Genomic DNA, 21,177 nt, shown 5'->3' on the forward strand with positions numbered 1-21,177 from the left:
CAGTTATATAGATTTACGCTCCATGGTAAAATGATACAGAGAATGACAAACTTCCAAGTAAAGTCTGGAAAATAAGTAAATTAAAACAGTAGGGATGTCCACGATAACAATTTATTAAACTGAATTTGCGTTATCTGCTGATTATGGAGTTTTCTGGTTCTGTTCGATTATCTAGAAGTATATTCCATCAATTAAAAACGATTATTTATAATAACTCAGCAATACCGTTGACTGGGATATAAGCCTGCACCAAAAGATATTAAGGTTAAGAAAGAAAGAAATAAGCTTTTCGGTAATCATGGCGTCTGATACGCAAAAGATTGTTATCACTTCTAAAATTCAAACAATAATAAAATGATATTAAAAGGTACTTGATCAATGTATTAAGAAATAATGTAAGAAAATGGATCCTGCTGGTCACATAAACAGTTTTATGTTTGTGAGTTTCCCGTTTTCAAAACTGTGGACAAAAGTTGTGTGGTTTCATGTTCTCCGTGATAGTGGTGTTAGTGCTGGACAATCTCTGAAGTTTTTTTTCTCGAAATAAGTATTCACAATTAATGTCCAGATGAGATTTATCCTATATATTTATTTCTAAGGCTCATTTTACCTTTACTTACTAAACCAACGCCAATGATGTCTTTTGTTAAGGCATAAAGTAAAAAAATATGATTTAAGTGACAACATTGATGGTACAGAATTGAAAACACGTGACATTCAACCTGACACTATGGAATTTCAAAGGATCAGGTTTTCAGAGGGTAGAAATACTGATAATATCTCTATACTTAACAATGGCCTGACAACAAATAAGGATCAGGTTTTAGAGAATTTAAGAATCAATAAATTTCAAGATAAGTTAAATGGTAATCCGGAACATCAGCAAATAGAAAAAAAAGAGTCATGTAGCACCATATATATTGTGTATTTAAAACCAGAAATAGAAGGCATCGTAGCTCAGTGGTAGAGCTCTTACCTCTGGTGAGTGGAGTTCCTGGTTTGATCCTCGGCCAAGCAGGTTCGTGGTGGACAATATTGTGTTCGTGTGTTTTTCAGGGCACTCCCGTTGCCACCCACATTCTTATTCCACCGTTCTTCCATCATTATTCACTTGCCTTAATTACATGTCTCCCTTAGCTAAAGGGCATAATCATGGGACGGTAAACTGAACGATTTGAAATAAAATCAGAAACAGAAGATAGAAAAAAAAAAACCTTCGATGAGAATAAGTAGAAAACTATACCTCACTGAAATCCCAGGGATCTTAAATCTAGCTATAATAGATAAGAATCTCTGAGTAGAATGTAACTAATAAAATAATAGAAAATAATAATTGTGAATCATATATCCCACATTACTTGCTGTTTGCAACTAGCATTTATCAAAGAGGTAGATACTGATATTTCAGTGGGCGATGTTTTACAGGATATAAAATCTGATTCTCAAGTTACATCTGGTTACATCAAGTTAGAATCTTTCGTATAGACCAAAATAACATCAAACTTCCCACTAGTTCAGTTATACTGACATTTAATTCACAATTATTGCGAAGGAAATTAAATTAAATTACCGTAATTAAATTACTTTGCAGTATCGATGGAAACTTTCATTTCGTCTGTATAACAATGTAAACAAGGATGTTCTGATTACGACCAGTTTTATAGTTTGTGTAAACTCAAAATAAAAATACGTAAAAGCTGTGGAAATTCACATGAAATTGAACACTGCAATAATGAAATAAAATGCTTACACTGTGAGTTATGACATTACCTGATTTTACCAATTGTCCTAAAAGAATCCGACAAAAGAAAATAATGGAAATCATGGCAAAACAACATATGTCATTAATGAAATTAGTTCTCTGAAAGGAAAAATTCAAGAAAACAGATCTTACTCGAATCCCTTGGTACTAGCAAAAATTGAAATAAAAAAGGATCACAATTATACTCATATATAGTAATGCAAGATAAAGCTTCACATCAAATACTACATTCAAGGAAAAGTACCTCTAATCAGATAGTACAGTCTTCTTCGGGAAGAGGACATAAAGTAACTGATGTAAAAGTTACTAGTAATGTAACTAATGTAAATTCTAACGATAGCCTACCGTATTGACAACAAGAGTAGAATTTAAACAACAAAATGAAAATCATAATTTTCCTTAAACAATCTCTGGAGAATCTTGAAACTTTAAAAATAGGAATACAGTGGATGCTTTTTAAGGATAAAATCATCTCAAGAGGTTAAATATGAAACAGCTTACCTCCTCTCAAGAATTATTAAATAACAATAATAAAGCTGAAACAAAGTGGTATCTAAAGGAAAGTCAGGTTTAAATATTCTTCAGTACAGGGAGAGAATCGTGTATACTACTTTATAAGCAACAAAGTAAGATGTATAAATATATACCATAATCATGAAACTGAGGATTACAAAACAATCAGATGATCAAATGTAGAAATAACTAAAGAATAAAATTGCCTTACAGGCGAAATCTACGGTATAGACATCGCTGGGAAAGAAACAGCTATTAGACATGTTGTGGCCTCACTTATCAAGACAACTAATTGTGAAAACAAAAATAGTTTAGATTGATGATATCTCAATTATTTTTTTGTGTATGTATTGTGTGTGTGTGTGAGAGAGAGAGAGAATTTCAATAAAAATAAGTCAATTTACATATATGTTTAAAACTTTAATCACCACAAGGTATCAAATCATCTACCAACAAGTGTATAAATTAATCTAATATATATTGGAAGTGCGATTAAGTTAAAATATATTATACTAATTTTACAAATGGCAAGTAGATACATTTATAACCTAGTATAATAAAGACTTAGCAGAATTCATAATTTGGACAATCTCCAGTTATGGGACATAGCAATTTGGTATCGAATGTGTTAATAGAAAGTAAATCTACCGTCAATACTGACAATGCAATCCAACTAAAAATAGAATAAAATAAAATAAAGTACAGCCGATTTGGATTTTTAGCCGCAATTTAAAAAATCAGCATCTAACAAATATTGAAAATAAGAAAAGAAAGAAGTAGCACACAACATGGAATGTCGTGAGCCATATAGAAGCAAGATATAATAATTTGGTATCTTTAAAGCTAACTGTTGAATGTGTTACGACAATACAATATAATTGGAAAGTAGTCTCATTATGGGCATAGAATCGGATAAACTACCAACAAAATACAGGTGGAATATTTATGTGCAGTTTTATGATATATTGAATACGTGAACTCAGTGTGATAGATAAGAAGACCATATACGACTGGAATACAAGGTGTCCCAAAATGAAATCGCGTCCCTTGGTAGGTGATAGAGAAGGTTATTCTAACAAACAAACAAAAAAAAAAAATCTGTGACCATTTGTCCTATTTTCAATAGTTTGAGAGCTACATATTGTTAACCGTTTTTCACAGTATGTTGAGCGAAAGTATGTATTGCTCATCCTATAGTTATTCTACATAGGTGAGACACGTTTTTGGAGAGGTCTTTCTACCGGTTTGCAGCATGTGGTAGTGTGTTTTTGGAAAGGATATTATTGAAGAAAATTAGATGGCATCCTTTGAGGTTTCCCTTTACAGGATTATTTTAGGAGATTAGATGGCAATGCTGTCGCCGAGTACTTGTCTTCCAAAGACAACACTACAACGTACTGTATACAGTTGGAAAGGCCACTCCATCAACATTCAAATGTGTTATGTCTCACCTCTGTAGAATTACTAGAGGGATGTGATCTCCTCATGGGACACCCTGTATATTGAGGGAGATTTTTCTTCGGATTTTCTCTACTACACCAGACAAATAGTAAGATGATGGGGTTTTAAATCTAGACTGGACGGGAGAAAAGTCAGAAATTGGCCAAAATGAGATAAGTCAAAATTGGAGATCTGTGTGTCGTGCTCCACCTCCAGTTAACTTGGTATAAGTCAATTCTAAACATAAGTTGAATAATCGTGTCTTGGTACTGTTAGTATAAGTGATTCATACTTATGCTTGGTAAAATAAAAGCGCCTCCTGAAAACTTTTTTTTTTTTTTTTTTACTGCTTCTCCCGTGCAGTCTAGAAATAGAGACCCTGATACATTTTTATAATGTCTTACCTGATGGTATATTGCCGCAAATAAAAAATGATAGAAAATAATTTACACAAAAAAAAAAAAAAAAAAAGAACGATGCTTGATTTTTTTTTTAAATGTATTTATTTCATGTGCTCTGATTATTTCATGTGGCCTAATGGAAAACTGTTCTCCCATCTTGGATCCTTGTGAATGAAAAATGAGCGTGTTACCAATTATGCTTCTTGAGAACTTTCTGTTTTCATTTGTATTGCACTTTTATTCCAATCAGGCACTTTTTTGTAAATACTTTGTACATTGGCAAATTTAATATTTCCTGATTCATATATATTATTAATCACAAACAGATAGACTATTAAGCTAACAGTATTATATAATACCGGTACTGTGCCGAAAGTTTTTATAATAATGGCTGAAAATGTCATTCATGTAAACTTTTTAAAATTACATATGTCTTTTTTTAACACTTTCAATATGCAAAGTTAAGTATTTGCTGTCATAAACAGAATTGTATCACAATAAAGTCACTTTACTGATAGATATGAATCCTATTCATGAATATTATTTATTAAGGCTAATACTCTATTATAATAGCTTTTAAATATATTTTGAAGATACCTTTTAGTTCCCTTTTTAATCTCTTGGTTATCTTTATAGATTAAGCTACTTCAAGGGGCAGCTAATGCATATAACATCCCAGCTGATCCAGCGTTTGACAAATGGTTTGAATCGATCCTCGTACTCGATGACCGAGAAGCGTACGAATTGTCTTGCCAAATAGAGCCATCTGGGCCATCTACTGGAGGAACAGCCAAAGAACACAAGTACAAAAAACGTGCAGGGTAAGAACGAGAATAAAAATTACTGGTATCTTCTTAAGTTTCGTAAGTTTTTTTTTTTTTTTCCAGAGCTATAACGTCAGTTTAGCTATAATATTTATGAGAACAGTATATTATTCATTATTATAGTTTAGCATTTTAATTCCCGCCTTTTTACAAATATTTTTATTTTTCTTTAACTTTGGCATTATGCGCTTAAAGTGATAAATGAAAAAGTGATGTGTTCAGTTTCTAATCTATTTTATCACTTGTATCTCATGTCAAAGTTATACTAGGTAAAGATTCGCTAGAATACTATGTACATTTTTATCAGTTAATTAAAATATTATTTATATTTCAATAGTATGTAGGAAGTATTGAGTTATTTAAATTTGTATAAACCCTAATTTGCCCTAATTTTTGTTTATCTAGGTTGGGTCATCGGAAAAATGATTCGATTGCCAGCACATCTAGCAGCTCAAGTAGTCAGTTTTATTGCGATTTGGATAGTCTACCGTCTTCACCACACAACTCCTTAGATAGAAAGGTTGGTATTGAAAAGCAATTGCCTTATTTTAATGTTCAATTCACTTTCAGTTTCTTTATAGAAGGTTAACAATAAGGGGTTTAAATATGTAAACAGTATTGACTAAAGCCAAGAACAAATATTTACTTATTACTGTGTTGATTACAGTTCTTGGAATTTAGAATCGCATTGCATATCCACCAACAAATACTTCTGGAGCTACAAACACCTTTTCCGTAAATAATGTTGATCTTTTTTGTATATCGGTTTTTCAGTAAAACAAGATTTCGTTTTCTTTTGTCGATTTATTTACATTTTATCATACCAACTTTGCTAGTTATTTTACAAGGAAAAGTGACAACTGTGAAAAAAAAAAAAAAAAAATTAACATATTTAAAATTAAAGTTTAAAGAGTTAATAGTAATTTTAAGTCATTTTACCCCACTAATCATAGCGTGTATTGTCCTCTTGTTAGTGTCATAATCAAAGGCTTATTGGGATATGTTTTAGTATCAGTTTGATTATAGTAGGCAGCGTGTTATTGAGTTTGGTCATAAATCACGTATCTTTTAGTGCCTGAATAATTTGTTTTCATCGATTTTCTTGAAAATACAGTTGATTCTCAGCTTTAATGCAGCTTTATATCAATGACGATCGTTGATTTTCTTTCAAATTTGCGATGGATTATTGCATTTAAAATTATTGTAAGTCAATATTTTTTGTAAGTTATAATTTTCATTGTTATCAGTGTTCTTTGTTTTCCTAACTATTTATATTTTTGTTTCAAAGTTCTTTTAGTTACTTTAGCTTGTTACTTTACCTCACTTTCGATACATGATAGACGGGAAGTCTTGCAATTTTGCTTTCAACAGATTTACACGTTTTATGATCCTTACGTGCAAAAATATGTTTTTTGATGTCTTTTTCGTCTGTTTGCATTTGCAGAGAACAAGTCATAATGTTCAATTTAGGAGTGACCAAGTTTCGAATTACGTATACATAGATATGAGATTTTATTTTAATTGAAAATAAGGCTAGTCTACTGGAAGATGGAAATCAAAAATTGCATTTATCTCAAACAATTGCGACGTTTAATATCTGTCCATATTTCATAATATCATGTTGATATCCGTAGAGAGGCTGATTCATTTCCATCCGAACAATCATTATTATCAACAAAGTGTTCGTAGCCTCAGTACGTAATTTGGGACGTTAACCCTATATATATATATATATATATATATATATATATATATATATATATATATATATATATATATATACAGTATATATATCCCATCATCCCGTCACAGTCAAGCATGCTCGATGTGGTGATTACCGGTATGGCCCATCGCTCGACATTGCAGTTTTCACTGCAACAGACCTTCTGGCTACTGTACCAGAGATGTGTTGTCCCACTCCTACTTGCAAGCTTTCTATAAACCATTTACTATGCGAAACCAACGTAATAAAAGGCACCATTACAGAAACCTAAATTCAGTTAGTGGAAATATTCTCGAAGAAATAACATGGATACCGATTGTTGCTATCATGCGTCGGCAGAAGGCTTCGGTCATATGATTTGAAGTGTTGTCCTGGTGCAGTTCTACACAAGGAGTGTTATCGCCGTACAATGATGTATTTCGTCTGTGTAAACTGGTCATAGGACATGTTGGTAATTAGCAATATTGATTTTTGACAATTTTATTCAACCTTACGAACCTTTAGCTTCCTTCTGTAATAGAAGCCAATAAGAACCGTATCTTTCTAGAAACTTCTTGAACATTGACGCACAAAATTACACTAACTGTTTGCCGTTTCATTAACACTTTTTGTAGGTGTTGGCTCGAACTTGATCACAATCGCTTATGCAGATCCATGCTTCGTCCATTGTTGTAGAAAATTTCTAGCGGTCAACAGCTAGGTTACGCTCGTACAACTTCTGCCATTGATCTTTCCGTGGCCATTGCCCGCAATATCCCGTGGTGCTACCATATGCACTGTGGGCTTTCGCAGTCTCAATTTGTGATGGATTGCACGATTCACTGTTGATTGCACCACATGTAATCGTTTGGCAATAATATGCTGTGGCAATAGATTCTCATAGGCCGTCATATACCGGATCTTGTTTTATCGCATACATTGTGAGTTCCTCTTCCGATGCTATTTTATTGATCTACGTTGTGAAAGAGGATGTTGTGCATAACGTTTAATAATTATAACACTAACAGTAGCCAGTTCTACCAGAAGTCATTCTTTGGACACTGTTGTACTAAAGTTTGAATGGGAAGAATCCATTCAATGACGTACTCTGCCCCAAAGCGACTTTTTTTGGGGCGGTATTTGGGCCTCTACTACACCTTTGCTCTGTTCCTCAACAATTGAGAGACTGATACATGCTTGCATACGGTTTCATTGCTCTGTGAAACCCGTTAGCGGACCAGTCTTTGCATGACATTATTCGTTTATTTCCTAAAAAAAATCATAAAGGATAATTAATTTTATTTTTAGCGATGGACTTTTCTCAGAATTTCTTTCAATTTCTCTTAGAAAAATTTGACAAAGGTAGTTTACTAGTGTGTTAGGTTTTCTCAGTTGACTTTCTTAGAAATAGTTCTAACAGTTTTGATTGGGTGATTGGAGTTTAACGTTTCTGTTCGGCACTGTTTCTATGTGAGGGATTCTACTATGTAAATAGTATCTGAGTTTCTAATCGGGTTTGTATCTGAAGTATTACTATGGAGATCGAACCCGAGACCATACACACAGAAAAGACACTCGCTAGCCCCTTGGTCATCAAAAGATTTTGTTCATTTATCAGAAGTACGTATTTAATTAATAACTCTTCAATACGACGTAATCCATTTCTCATTGAAATAATCCAGAAATGTTGGTTTACTAATAGGTAAGTTTTCCTTTGACGAATTTCTTGAAAACAGCTTCCATGATTTTTTAAAATCTAATATATTAAGTCCAACAGAGAAAACTGACGGATTTCAAATTAAAATTATGACTAAACTGATTATTTCACATATGCTATTTTATTTCTGAATCGAACTATAACTCAAAGTGTTTTGCTTACAACGATTAGTTATGAAACATACGGCATCTACTTCTTGAAAATTAAATGTTTCAGGTTATTTGCTCAATATTCTCTGGAGTTCGAATGGTACATGGTTTTCCTGAAGGCCTCTTCCTCAATAGTGAGCTTCTCTTTAAAATTTGTAACCCACAACATTATGGTGTTGTGACTCGGAAAACTGATTCTGATGAATATTGAACTGTCGGAGAAATGTTTGCTGAGTAACAATCACTGACTCATTATTTTTAAAAGAAAGATCTCCACAATGAATGCTCGATGAAGTATTTGATAGTGTCACGATTATCCTCAAAAGTCACGTCTGTACAGAATTGATGTAAAAAGGATTTAAAAAATTAAAAATAGATAATAATAAAATTAAATAAAAAAAGAAATACGAAGGTTTCAGTTACCCTAGTAATGAATACGACTCTCAGACATGGGAAAAACGTCTGGAAAAAATGGTTTCTACGTTTTAAAAAGGTAGAGGCAGTATATTTCACAACTAATTGTTGTACGCGAAACGCTTTGAGTTGTAGTTAAATTGGGAAATTAAATATATATATATATATATATATATATATATATATATATATAGTATATGAGTTTTGTCACAATTTCAATTTGAGTACCGGACCTCGTATAATTATTTTTAATATTTAATGTATTTGTATATCGAGTGTCTAAAAATGATGCCCACGAATAACAGATCGCTATTCTATAGGTCAAAATAAAGCAAAAATGCTATATAATAGTATACCCTCCGCGGGCTTCTCCAGGCGCTATGAGCAATCAAAAACTTCATTACAACCATTAGCGTTGCTCTACGAATCCATCAAGTGGTTACATCGATTGTTGCACTAACATGTGGTGCTAGTGTCAACGTCTATCCAAATTAACTACCATCTGGAAAGACCAAGTAACTGTTTGATGGATTTATAGATCTACTCCATGGTTCTTTATCTGCGACGTTGCCAGAGAGTGCAATTCGCGTCTCTAGATGAAGATATGAAAGATATACAATTATATATTTTTTTCGATTTAATTTGACTTGTAGAGTAGTGCTTTGTACTCCCTGGGCGCCCTTTTTAGAACATCCGATATATCTGTTTATCTATCTATCTATCTATCTATCTATCTATCTATCTATCTATCTATCTATCTATCTATCTATCTATATATATATATATATATATATATATATATATATATATATATATATATATATATATATATATATATATATATATATATATATATATATATATATATATATAATTAACAACCAACAGGGTATTATGGTTTCTGATGTAATTAATACAAAAATCAGAGCGAAAGAATTAGTATGACCTTTTATTTGTTTCTGGTAGTCTTAATCTTCAAAATGGAAACCTAAGTCTCAGAATATACATTTGTAAAAATAAATAAAATTGTTTATGTTCTAGTTTCTGTTGCTTCCCTTATTGTTCGTTCTTTAATCTTAAGTTTGAAGCTTAACGAAAGAACCATAAGAGAAGTAGTTCATTTTGATTCTACAATTTTTCTTCTTTCTCCGTAATGTTCAAAACTAAGAGTCCAAAATGTATTCAGAATATACCCATTTAAAGAAAGTAAAAAATACAGTTATTGTTGTGTATTATTTTAATTTATGTTGCTTCCTTTACTGTTCTTTCTTTATACTTTAAAAATAAAGTACAAAGAAGAAATGATAAGGGAAGCAACAGAGATCAGAATAGACGACAATAATAAAGAAAATGGATATAGTCTGATTATCTTTGGCTTCCAGATTTGAAGATTATAGTAAATGATGAAAGTAAACCGTAAAACCGAAATTTGCAAACAAAAGATTAAAACAACAACAACACACTGTTACTATGAACGGTGTGGTAAATAATGAAAACTTAATCAGAACTTAAAACTTGTTTAGTGAACATCGATAAAATCTTTTTTTAAAATATTTTAAATGCTAAAATGCCTTACTCCTACTCAAAAGAAAAAAAAATCAATTATTAGTAATATATTAAATTAGATATGTACAACATGAGGGTTTAATGTGGTTAATGTTCCTCTGAAGATGCTAGTAAAATAATTAACGAAACAATCGTGCGGAAATTTAAATAAAATAAACATTATATAAATCCCCTTCCCCTAACCGAGAAAAAAGTTGTGCTATTGCAAAGTAGATGTATTTGAGTAGAACCTGAACTTTGTGTATAAATTCGAGAGATGACAATGAACCAGAATTTTAAGAATGATTAAAAAAAAAAATTAAAAGATTGCGATTTTGGCCAAGAATTTTAGGAATGATCCAAAAAATGCATCAAAAGATTGCGATCTTGGCCAAGAATTAAATTTGGATCAAGCGCCACAAAATTTTTGAACAGCCCCTAAATCAACGTTTCGTATTTTCTACGGAATAAGCACATCATACTGAGTTAAGTGATAGTTTGGGTTTGGCTACACTATATGTAGTTCTCCAGCTATGAGGCGTACAAGGAAATTTTTGATTGAAAAATATTAGATCTTAGATCAGGAGCCACAAAATTTTTGAACGGCCCCTAAATCGAGTTTTCGTATTTTCTACGAAATAAGTACACCATACTGAGTTAAGTGATAGTTTGGGTTTGGCTACACTATATGTAGTTCTAGAGATATAAGGCGTATAGGGAAATTTTTGATTGAATTTTTTTTCTTTTCTTTGACCAGTTGCCACAAAATTTTTGAACGTTCCCTAAATCGAGTTTTCGTATTTTCTACGAAATTAGCACATCATATTGAGTTAAGTGATAGTTTGGGTTCGCTACACTGTATGTAATTCTCCAGATATACGGTGTACAAGAAAATTTTTGATTGAAATATATTGAATCTTTTGATCCAAAAATAAGATCTTAAGACAAGAATGTTTTAATTAACATTGAAATTTGTTATCATAGAACTTGTTTACGAAACTTGTTAACTATGGTTTATATTGAATAAAGAGGAAGTAGTTATGTAATTATTTCTTCTGTGTTATGCTTTCTATATATTTTTGCTCTATATTATTTAATAATTTTTCAGATGTCTCCATCACAATTGTCTTCGTCGTCTAGCAGCTCTTCTCTACCTTCGTTGGATGTCTCTATTAGCAGTACAAACACCAACACTTCGGGGAATCCTTCACAGAGCAGTTCAAAAACTCCTGACGGTGGGAAGAATTCAAGTGTGGCTCCTCCCAACTCCACTTCCAGTCCCAGTCCACTGCGATCGCCTGATTTTTACATAATACGAGTTACTCTTGAGACTGATTCTGTGGAAACAGATGGTGAGTGGGGTTCTAAATAAAATAGCCTGAACTTTTTCTTAATTATCATTCTAATGTGTGTAAACAACTTACGATTCTATTTCAATTGATATCAATGGATTGTATCAAAAACTTCATACATAAGGCTGTACAGTGAGTGCATCATATACGTATATATAAATAATATACGCATTGTCAAGCTTTCTAGATTAGTATGTCCCAATCGATTTTCGTTAAAAATCACCGACACTCATGCAGCAACGCACAAACTTCCCATTTGCCTGTTCTTAGAACACAGAACTTCACATCAGAACACCCTTTAGAGTGGGTATTCTCGAAATCCTTCCCGTAATCTCTAGCATATACGATGTACCTTAGCAAGAGATGAGGAGAATACATTACCATCCTATCGGCGAACACCCGTAGCCTTGATCGCAGCCACAGTCTTATTTCACAACACTATTTCCGTTTCTCCATACATCTATTTTATTCTTACTATACTTTCAACTTTTATCTTACGTATATTTTTATATTTATTACATTTTATTTCGTTATTATTATTTCATATACGAGGCACGTCCGGAAACTAATGTTACAATGACTAGTATTCGTTCAAAACTTGAGGTATTTGTCAGAATGCCTCTACAACGTATTTAGTGCTACAGCTCTTTTTTTGTTTTCGATGTAATTGCCGACATTGTCAAGACACTTGTTAAGTCGGGTACTAGTTTTTGTCTGCCGCATTTCTAGAATTTTAGCGCCTGCTGCTGGAATCATATATCACATTTCAACTTTGCTTTTGATCTCTTCTTCGTCGTGGAAGTTTTGTCCAAAAAGATATTTCTGTAAACGGAAATAAATGCTTCATCCTCTTGGCGCTCACCGTGTGGTTGGAGAAAACGATTGACAGCTCGTACTTCACATTTGACGGGTTTCTGAATCGGCGTAGCGATTGTAAATACGTGTTACTCACAGTAGACTCCACGTAGCAATTAGGAACAGCTGTGAGAGGAAAAGCGGAAGGCTGACAGTGAAAACCAGTATAACAAATTTACGCACAAAAATTTACTTGTCTATCTACTGAGGTTGTGATCTTACTTTACGGATGTGCTTCATACTTCACATTTCATGCTTTATTTACTTTGTAACGCATTTATTAATATATTTTTTTTTTCTTTGCCCTGCACTCTTTGCCAACCAACTGTTAATGTTTTATAGTTCCATCACTGAGCTCTTTCCGTGGTAACATTATACTTAGTTATCATGCTGGTTGCTTATATGCTTCACAGATTCCTCTCTTTGCTATGGGGAGATTATTCATTCTTTATCTGATGAAATATACGCGAAATTTATTTGTACTTTCTTTTAATTACCTTTTTTGTTTGTTTGTTTGTTTGTTTGTTTGTTTGTTTTCAGGTAACCATATATTAAGTCATCTGTCCGTCGAGAATACAAATCCATTATAGCAGTACATTCAATCGTATCTTCCATACTTATATACTTAAAATATTTCCTCCAAACTATGCTACCAGAAAGAGATGGATAGATTTGTTAGTATCGTATTTGTGAACCGTCTTTCTGGTTTTGACCGTCTATAATACTTTATTTCATTACAGCCAATTCATTTTCCACATACTTTGTGTCCCTTTAAAATTTTAAGGTTTAACATTTATTATTCTTCCTGTATACTTTATGTTTGTTATCTCTAATCACTGTCATCATTTTCCTTTATTATTAATTCATAATTCATTTTTTATTAATTTATATTTTATATTTTTCAATTCTTGTTTCTTTATTTCATCTCTACTATTTTACCTGATTATGTCTACATAAAATCTTCTCTTTGTTGTTTCTTCTCAGTTGTATTTTTACCGACAACACTGTTTTATTACTTTTATCTTTCTCCACAAAACTCTCTTCTTGGTCGATTTGGAAACTATCACATGACTGCATTCTAATTTAACGCACAACTGAACACTTCAAAACTACTTCCTGTACTTTGATATTATTTTTCTTCAAAGTTATTCCCTTCCTACAGATGAAATATTTAGCGAAAGCCCTACATTCGTGATAATATTTTTTAGGATAATACAGGTTTTCTGGGTTTTCTTTTTACGATTCCTTGCCGTATTTGAGCAGGCCATGAGTGTGACTATCTTTTGATTCTTTTGGGACCCAAAGGAGACCTTCTTGTTTTGAAGCAACTGTTTCCATTGGAAGCACACGATAGTTCAAACTCGTTTCGTTATAGTTAAAGATCTGTTGTAATGAAGAAATATTCACTTTCATTCAGAGCTTTGAACTCATCTTTAAAGATGACTACGATGATCTTATGATTAGATGATAACTTTTCACGGGAAATGTTAAGCTGCCTGATTACGTATCTTCTTTTCCAGTGATGTAGCCACTCTCTGCGATGCTGTAAATTCTACATCTTAATAGAATTCTATAGCCTTTTTCTGTAACATAGGTTTAGTCTGTGGACTTTCTTTTGTTCACAGTTGTGTAAACCATATAAATAAAGCACTCGATGTTTCGTTAAACTCGGCCGCGGTGGCTCAGTGGTAGAGCGTTCACCTCTGGTGTTTGGGGTCCCGGGTTCGATCCCAGCCTCCGCCAAGTGAACTTTGTGGTGGACAAACACCGTGTGCGTGGGTTTTCTCGGGGTTCTCCCGTTTCCTCCCACTTTCTTCATTCCACCATTTTCACTCATTTCTCATTATCACCGTCTCCTTTAGCCTAAACGGCATAACCGTGGGACGTTAAACTTACAGATTTCATTTTCATTTTTTTGTTTCGTTAAACTCAACTGCTTTTCATAAGTTTTCGCTTGTTATCAGTCTCATCTTTTTGCGAGCACCATTATTCGATTTCTATCCGCTTTCTTTTCTAGTCACCGATGGTAATTCTCCAACACCGAAGTCTGCAGCGACTTTTAATTTTTTTTTTTCTTTATTGAATCTTTTAGTGGCTTCAACTGTTCTTTTCCTCTTAGCACTCATTATGTAACGAATCTCGAAACACAACATAGCTGCATACTTTAATTGGCAGCAGTACACATGATTGCAGAGCTGTTCCATTATTACGTGAAGGGCGTGAAGGTTTCTAACAGAGAAAAACTAAAGAAGGCATGAGTAGATTTTCCGCATACTACAGTACAGCAAGTAGCAGCTCGATAGCCGTGCGTGAGAGCTTTATACTGGTGATCCCGGGGTCGAACGTTTGAACTTTCTCAATTTCCTTTATAGTTTTTTTTTTTTTTTTTTTTTTAATATATTTCTTGTTAAATTATTGGTCTCGGCTTCTGCTCATACACTACAGCGTGACTCGTTCGCTCCACCATTTTTTTTTCTTTTTTTATTACCTCGATGAACTTGGAACTCTGTTATTCCGGGTTGGGATAATCGTGGTTCTACTAAATAATATGTACAGTTGCTTAATTAGAATGTAGAAATCCAAGCGTGAGCTATGTAAGTCGAAATGAAATAAAATTAAAAGATATAATGTGATAATTTTGGATTAAATCACTCGAAGCAAACTAGAAAAAAGGAAAGGAAGAAGAAATAGAATGCCCGCTTAAGAGTAACGATGAACGAGAGACGTCATAAGGTTCAGCGTATAAAAACTCTATTTATCAGTAATATCAAACTTATCAGAGTGATTATTGTAAATGGATAAATTTAAATTAATGCTTTATCAATGTGTTTCAATTAACAATCTAATCTATACATGATTTTCATTTAATTTGAAAATTTAAAAAAAGTTTCTCTTCGATGATGTGTATTTCACTAACTTCCATAAAATTATTTTCGTAAATTTTTCAAGTAGTCATGTTCATTTTTTAGGTATTCAAAATTTCTGATAGATACTGACCCTACATACAGAAAGACAATGACAAAGTAAAACGTACGTGGAAAATAATAGTAATAAATAATCCCCATTAGCAGCTATAGCCTGCCTCCAGCGCTTGCGCAAATTAGAGATCCCACAGTGCACAAATTAGAGATTCAGCGGTACGTGAACCAATAAAGTCATTCAGTTCGTCGATTGTCTCATTGAGGGTTCGCAACTATCGTTCCCACATCTGGTTGTCTAGTGAATGGAGCAAATAGTAATTCAATTGTGGATTATATGGGGAATATGGAGAGAACGGGGATGAGAATATATTTCCCAACGAGGTTGGATATTGTCACGAATGAATAGAAGGATGTGATTTCGTGTCTCCTGAGAGAGAATAACATATATGCGATTTATGAGCACTGGATCCATACTTTCCAATTGCTGCGGTTATAGAATTACATTGATTGTCTGGTCAGAAGACAACAATTTTCGATGCTCGGTATTCTAAGCAATGAACCAAACATATAGTGGTACTTATTCTTAATGCAGTGGTGTATTAGTTATTTGGAGTGGGTTTATGTAGTACCAAACAGTGACAATGGCGCCGTAAAATGTCATCAACTACTCACTTCGCATCGCACGTCATCACTCTGTCCAGAAAAGAAACCTTTCCCTGACGAGACAATAAGAAAACTTATGCATGTACTTGTGTCACTTTCTGAGCTACAGTCAACTCACATTGGAATTATCATCGCAATTTACAGGTCGACAGAGCGGCGAGAGGATCGTGGCCACAATTGGAACAGCAAAACATTCTTTGGCAGCAGGGTTACCAACTACAGAATATGTTGATCTGCGTCCCAAGTAAAATACCATCAACGCATTTTTGTTTGATCGCATGTCGTGTGAAATGTACGAAGGTTTTGAAATACTATTCAGTACATTATTAATTTAATAATGTTGTGCAATATTATTTAACACTGTGTTTAAAGGGGATTTGAAAAAATTATTGACACTGGAATTACTACACCATCTCTTTTCTCTGAATCACAAAATTTAATTATATTGTATATAACAGACCTCGCTTGGCTATGATAAACCCGCGCTTACTTCGGAGGCATGATTGCCGACATACACTACGTGAAGCTTAGTTGCTATCACAAGTCAATTGTAATTTTGCAACAATAGACAAAAAGAACAATGCAACAATAATATTAAACACACTGACACGCCAACGCACCAAACACTGACATATTAGATGTATACTTGCAGAGAAGTTTAATTCTACAAATCGAGTACACACAATACTTACAACTCGATACCGATTACGAACACTAATGAGAATGAGATATCTATGCAGAGTTCACTAACAACACACCCGTTCCGTTTAATCACTCGTTGTGTGGTTTCACGCTCTGTGGGGGTAGTATGACAGTTGTGCAGACCGATTGATCGTACTGGAATTTCGAATGTTCCCACGAAAAGTATGACAAGGAGTTGTCAGGTGTTTCTAGTTCACCGAAATCTGCATTGACCTCACCACCTGAACATTCCTTTTAATCTCTGCTTCATGTCTTATCTCGTAGCTATCTCCTTTGTTTCCGACAAAGCAGAAAGAAAAACAAATCAGTCGGTCTACTCATTCGCTTCAATGTTGAAAGTCGTAGTAAAATCTGAAAAGCTTACGAAAAATATACACTGCAGTAAAACATTACACTTGCGTTGGACAGAATCATTTTTCGAACGCTAGTTATTATAAAGAAATTAATTCCGATTCATTATGTCAACATACAGCTAGCTGTGTAGTAAATTCTTCCGATGCCCTCGGCGAGAAATGTTCGCGGATCCCTGGGCAAGAAAAGTTTGTAACTTTTTTTTTAATAGCTAATAATAATAAATTCTCGAAATCAATCAATCTCAACGATCTTATTAGTGCTAAACAAATGAAAGATTTTTTGCTTTCATTATTGCAATGTTAAAGTAAGCTCACGGCCTGTCGCCTATGTTAGTGGCCTAATATTACAAGAATAGATAATGAGTTTGTTTCAAGCCACCATTCTGTAATGTTTTATGTAAATAAATCCGAATTCGTAATTGTTTGTATTTACATTATTAATTATTGAATCGATGGGTCTTTATAAAAATCAGTGTCAAATTGTATTTAGGCTCATTGGTCTTAAAGCACGAGGCCCTGGGTCATTCCTACCGCTTGCGACAGTACTGACACAACAAATGCATCACAACTATTAAATAATAATAATAAATTATTTTCAAATGGTCATGCCGTCTTGTTTAATATTAGAAGAAAGCACAAGTTTTTATATTTCTGAAATAATCATTCTTTCTGTTGTTCGCACGCCGATCTTTGAAGAAAGATAAGATACAGAGCACTAACAACATGTATTATCTGCTATCGACACTGCTTCTCCCTCTCGACTACTTTCTGGTTTTGTCTCTAGCACGTTTAGTTTCTTAGCGCTTTAAGCCGTTAGCAACTCTGTAAAAGTACCTGTTCTACGATATAAACAAAGCGACACTAGGAACCTCAAGAAAAGGGAGCCAGCGCTTGGACGCACAGTACACTGTTTTCCAAGCTGGTGGAGGTGATGATGAATGGTTTCTGCACTGCGATTGGATGGTTCTCCGAATGCCTGTACGTCTAATCATTAGCGGCCTCAATAACCCCTTAAATGCCTCATTGGATGGGATTGTACACGTTCCAGGTGGTGAATGTTTGAAGAGTTTATTATCATTATTGTACTGTTCACTGATTTCCTTGATCCCTGCCGAATGCTTGGCGTGTTATTTTACAATTTACTAGCACTTGTTTCCAATTTAAACTCATAAAACACACAGAACCTATAACGCCGTTTAGTGTTCATATTTGACCTGCTCTAACTGACACTTTCTAGTTGTAGCGGCCACAAGCAACAGACAAGAGGAAATACTCGCTAACGTTACTTTTATATATATTAGCCCTGAAACAAAGGTAGCGTTCAGTGCTACCATATGAAAATTCGACGAAACTTTTTAGGTACTTTTTACTTCTTTTGATTTTTTTAATTAATAAGAATATGATAATGAAGTTGTATTCAGTTCTTGAATTTTATTTTTCAAATATTAAACTAATCTTAACTCGGAGAACGCTGCTGCCGATGAAGGGCTCTGCCGCCCAAATAGCAGAGCGTATTGTATCGTAACACCTCCTCAGGCCCAGTGGCTGTGGCTCTTGTTACTTCAAATTTCTCCAAAGTATTGGGTTGACACTTTTGTTTATTATTACTTAAGTTAAATATATGTTAGAAAAAATATTCCTGCAATAATAGTAAGAAAGTAGAAATGTACATTATTTAACCAGTTTTACTTTGTTGTTACAATAGGAATTGTATTATATAAAAGCATTATGCTAAGCAACAATGAAAGGACACCCCAAGTGATACGAAACGCCATGATGAAGCTTGGAATTGAGGGCCATCCGGATGATTTTACTCTAGCACAAGTTTTGCCTGAGAAAGGTAAGTTCGTTATTGGCTGAGTATTTATTTACTTATTTATTATCTGCCTACAGATTTAGTACAAAATTTGAATTCAAGAAATGTACACAATGAAAGTACAGCTATCATTTATCGAGCGTATGGAACAGATTGTAGTAGTATCTTAAATTACTCACTTTAATATTTTTCAGTCAATCTTTCCTCCAATATTTCAAGTGGAACACTTGGACACTCATCTTCAGGGACACACAATGAATATTGGATAAATTTTATCAATACTTGGGAAGAAAACCCAACATATCAATAAGAAAGATTATTAGTAAATTAAGTTAGTGCATTAACATTAGAACTACATACATATATTTTATTATACTTCTATGTAATAAAATAATAAGGGCAATATATAACACATTGGGAAAGGTAAGCCACCGTAAGTGTCAATAAAATTTACGCCATATTTATTAATTACCATTTGAAACATAAACAATGTAAAAATCGTGTTGTGGAAAATGACTTAAGTCATTGTGTAACCCTGAAGATAGTGTCCGAATGTCACGCCCGAAATAAGAGGAAAGATTGAGGAACATTACTGGGTGAGGTAACCTATTATTTTTATATGAATTAAATACCATTCTTCATACTGCAAGACAATAATACTATCGTGGTTCGTTAAGTACCAAGCTAAGCACATAAAATATTATTTTGTGTACTTATTTTGTGTCGTTTTATAAAGAAGCGCCATATACCAAATTACATGTCTTGTGTACAACAATTTGAAATAAACATGTAATAATAACAAAATTTTCCCTTCCCATAACCCACTTCGCGTCGCATGTCAATACTTTGTCCAAAAAACGGATATTTTTTCCCCTGATGAGATAACAAGAAAACAGACACCTGCAACCCCAAAAAATTTTCTTCCTTAGCAACATGTAACAATTACTCATTGTACAATTTTTTATATATATTACAAAATCTAAATTGGTCTACACTTTCTTTACCTAGGTATAATCTTATCCGTTTGAATAATCCACATTGTAAGAATACATTTCTACAATTCAGATTTATTTATAGCAGAAAATACTAATCAGGTATTCTTCTACTGACGTTTTCGAAGCTAGAAAATGCGAACTCTTTGTAAGATTCTTAATATGAAAGGGAGTCTGTTATTAATTGGAGTAGCGTTATTTTAGGTTTTGCAGAGGGGGGAGTATACACCGATATAAGAGTTTCGCGTTTTTTTAATTAGTGTACAATTTATTAAAAAGCATGTATTGCCCACCCCTTCTCCTCCAAATAACAACCTTGATTAATTTTTATGTACAGCTTTAGTACATATTTGTTATATATATATATATATATATATATATATATATATATTAGGCTGTGATCTGCGTGTAGAGCAGAACATAGATAAGAAAATTTTACTTTATTTTGCTTGTTAAATAGATTGTAGAACTCGTAAATACTCAATTATGACAGTTAATTGAGTAAAGTCATGTGTAAAATAGATAAGGTCTAGTTTCATATAGTAGAAGAAGATTACAGTTACAAGGATTATATGTGAATGTGAGTTACACAAAATTGTTATACAACATGCAGCAATTAAATACCGATTGAAACACAATAACTTACTTGCACATATCTTTATTACACCATATAGTAAAGTACGCGAAAGCAGTTAAGTAGTAACTTTGATTTATTTAAAGCAAATTTCTTCTGCATTCATACATTAAATATTCGATTTACCAGAAACAAGAATGATTTTTATTATGCACTGAATTGCCGAAATATTCTACGTTATAACTCGTAGAATGAAATAGTCTATTCCATCATCTGTATCTGGAAAGGTGACAAGGTAGAGAAAATATATACAGAGCCATACTACGAGCGTAGATATATGATTCTTATATTTATTCGTATATAAGCATAATGAAGGTAGAATCGGTTTGGATGACGTTGAGGAGGATAAGATGTCATAATATTTAATATTCTCTTTCGTGTTAACAGAGCTTAAAAGCGATATGGGTTTAGAGTCTCACAGG

At 33.2% G+C, this 21,177-nt stretch overlaps 1 protein-coding gene across 1 annotated transcript in view; it reads left to right on the top strand.

Annotated features, from left to right (window-relative positions):
- Window positions 1-21,177, top strand: part of Rgl (Ral guanine nucleotide dissociation stimulator-like) — a 225,841-nt gene that overhangs the window by 198,852 nt on the left and 5,812 nt on the right. The window contains exons 11-14 of the mRNA XM_081745578.1: window positions 4,753-4,937; window positions 5,346-5,460; window positions 11,576-11,819; window positions 19,019-19,153. Coding sequence (XP_081601704.1) covers window positions 4,753-4,937; window positions 5,346-5,460; window positions 11,576-11,819; window positions 19,019-19,153 — 679 coding nt within the window. The remainder of the gene's footprint in view (window positions 1-4,752; window positions 4,938-5,345; window positions 5,461-11,575; window positions 11,820-19,018; window positions 19,154-21,177) is intronic.

This window comes from Thermobia domestica, chromosome 2 (genome assembly GCF_964235325.1).
Source record: "Thermobia domestica chromosome 2, izTheDome1.hap1.1, whole genome shotgun sequence".
Taxonomy (NCBI): domain Eukaryota; kingdom Metazoa; phylum Arthropoda; class Insecta; order Zygentoma; family Lepismatidae; genus Thermobia; species Thermobia domestica.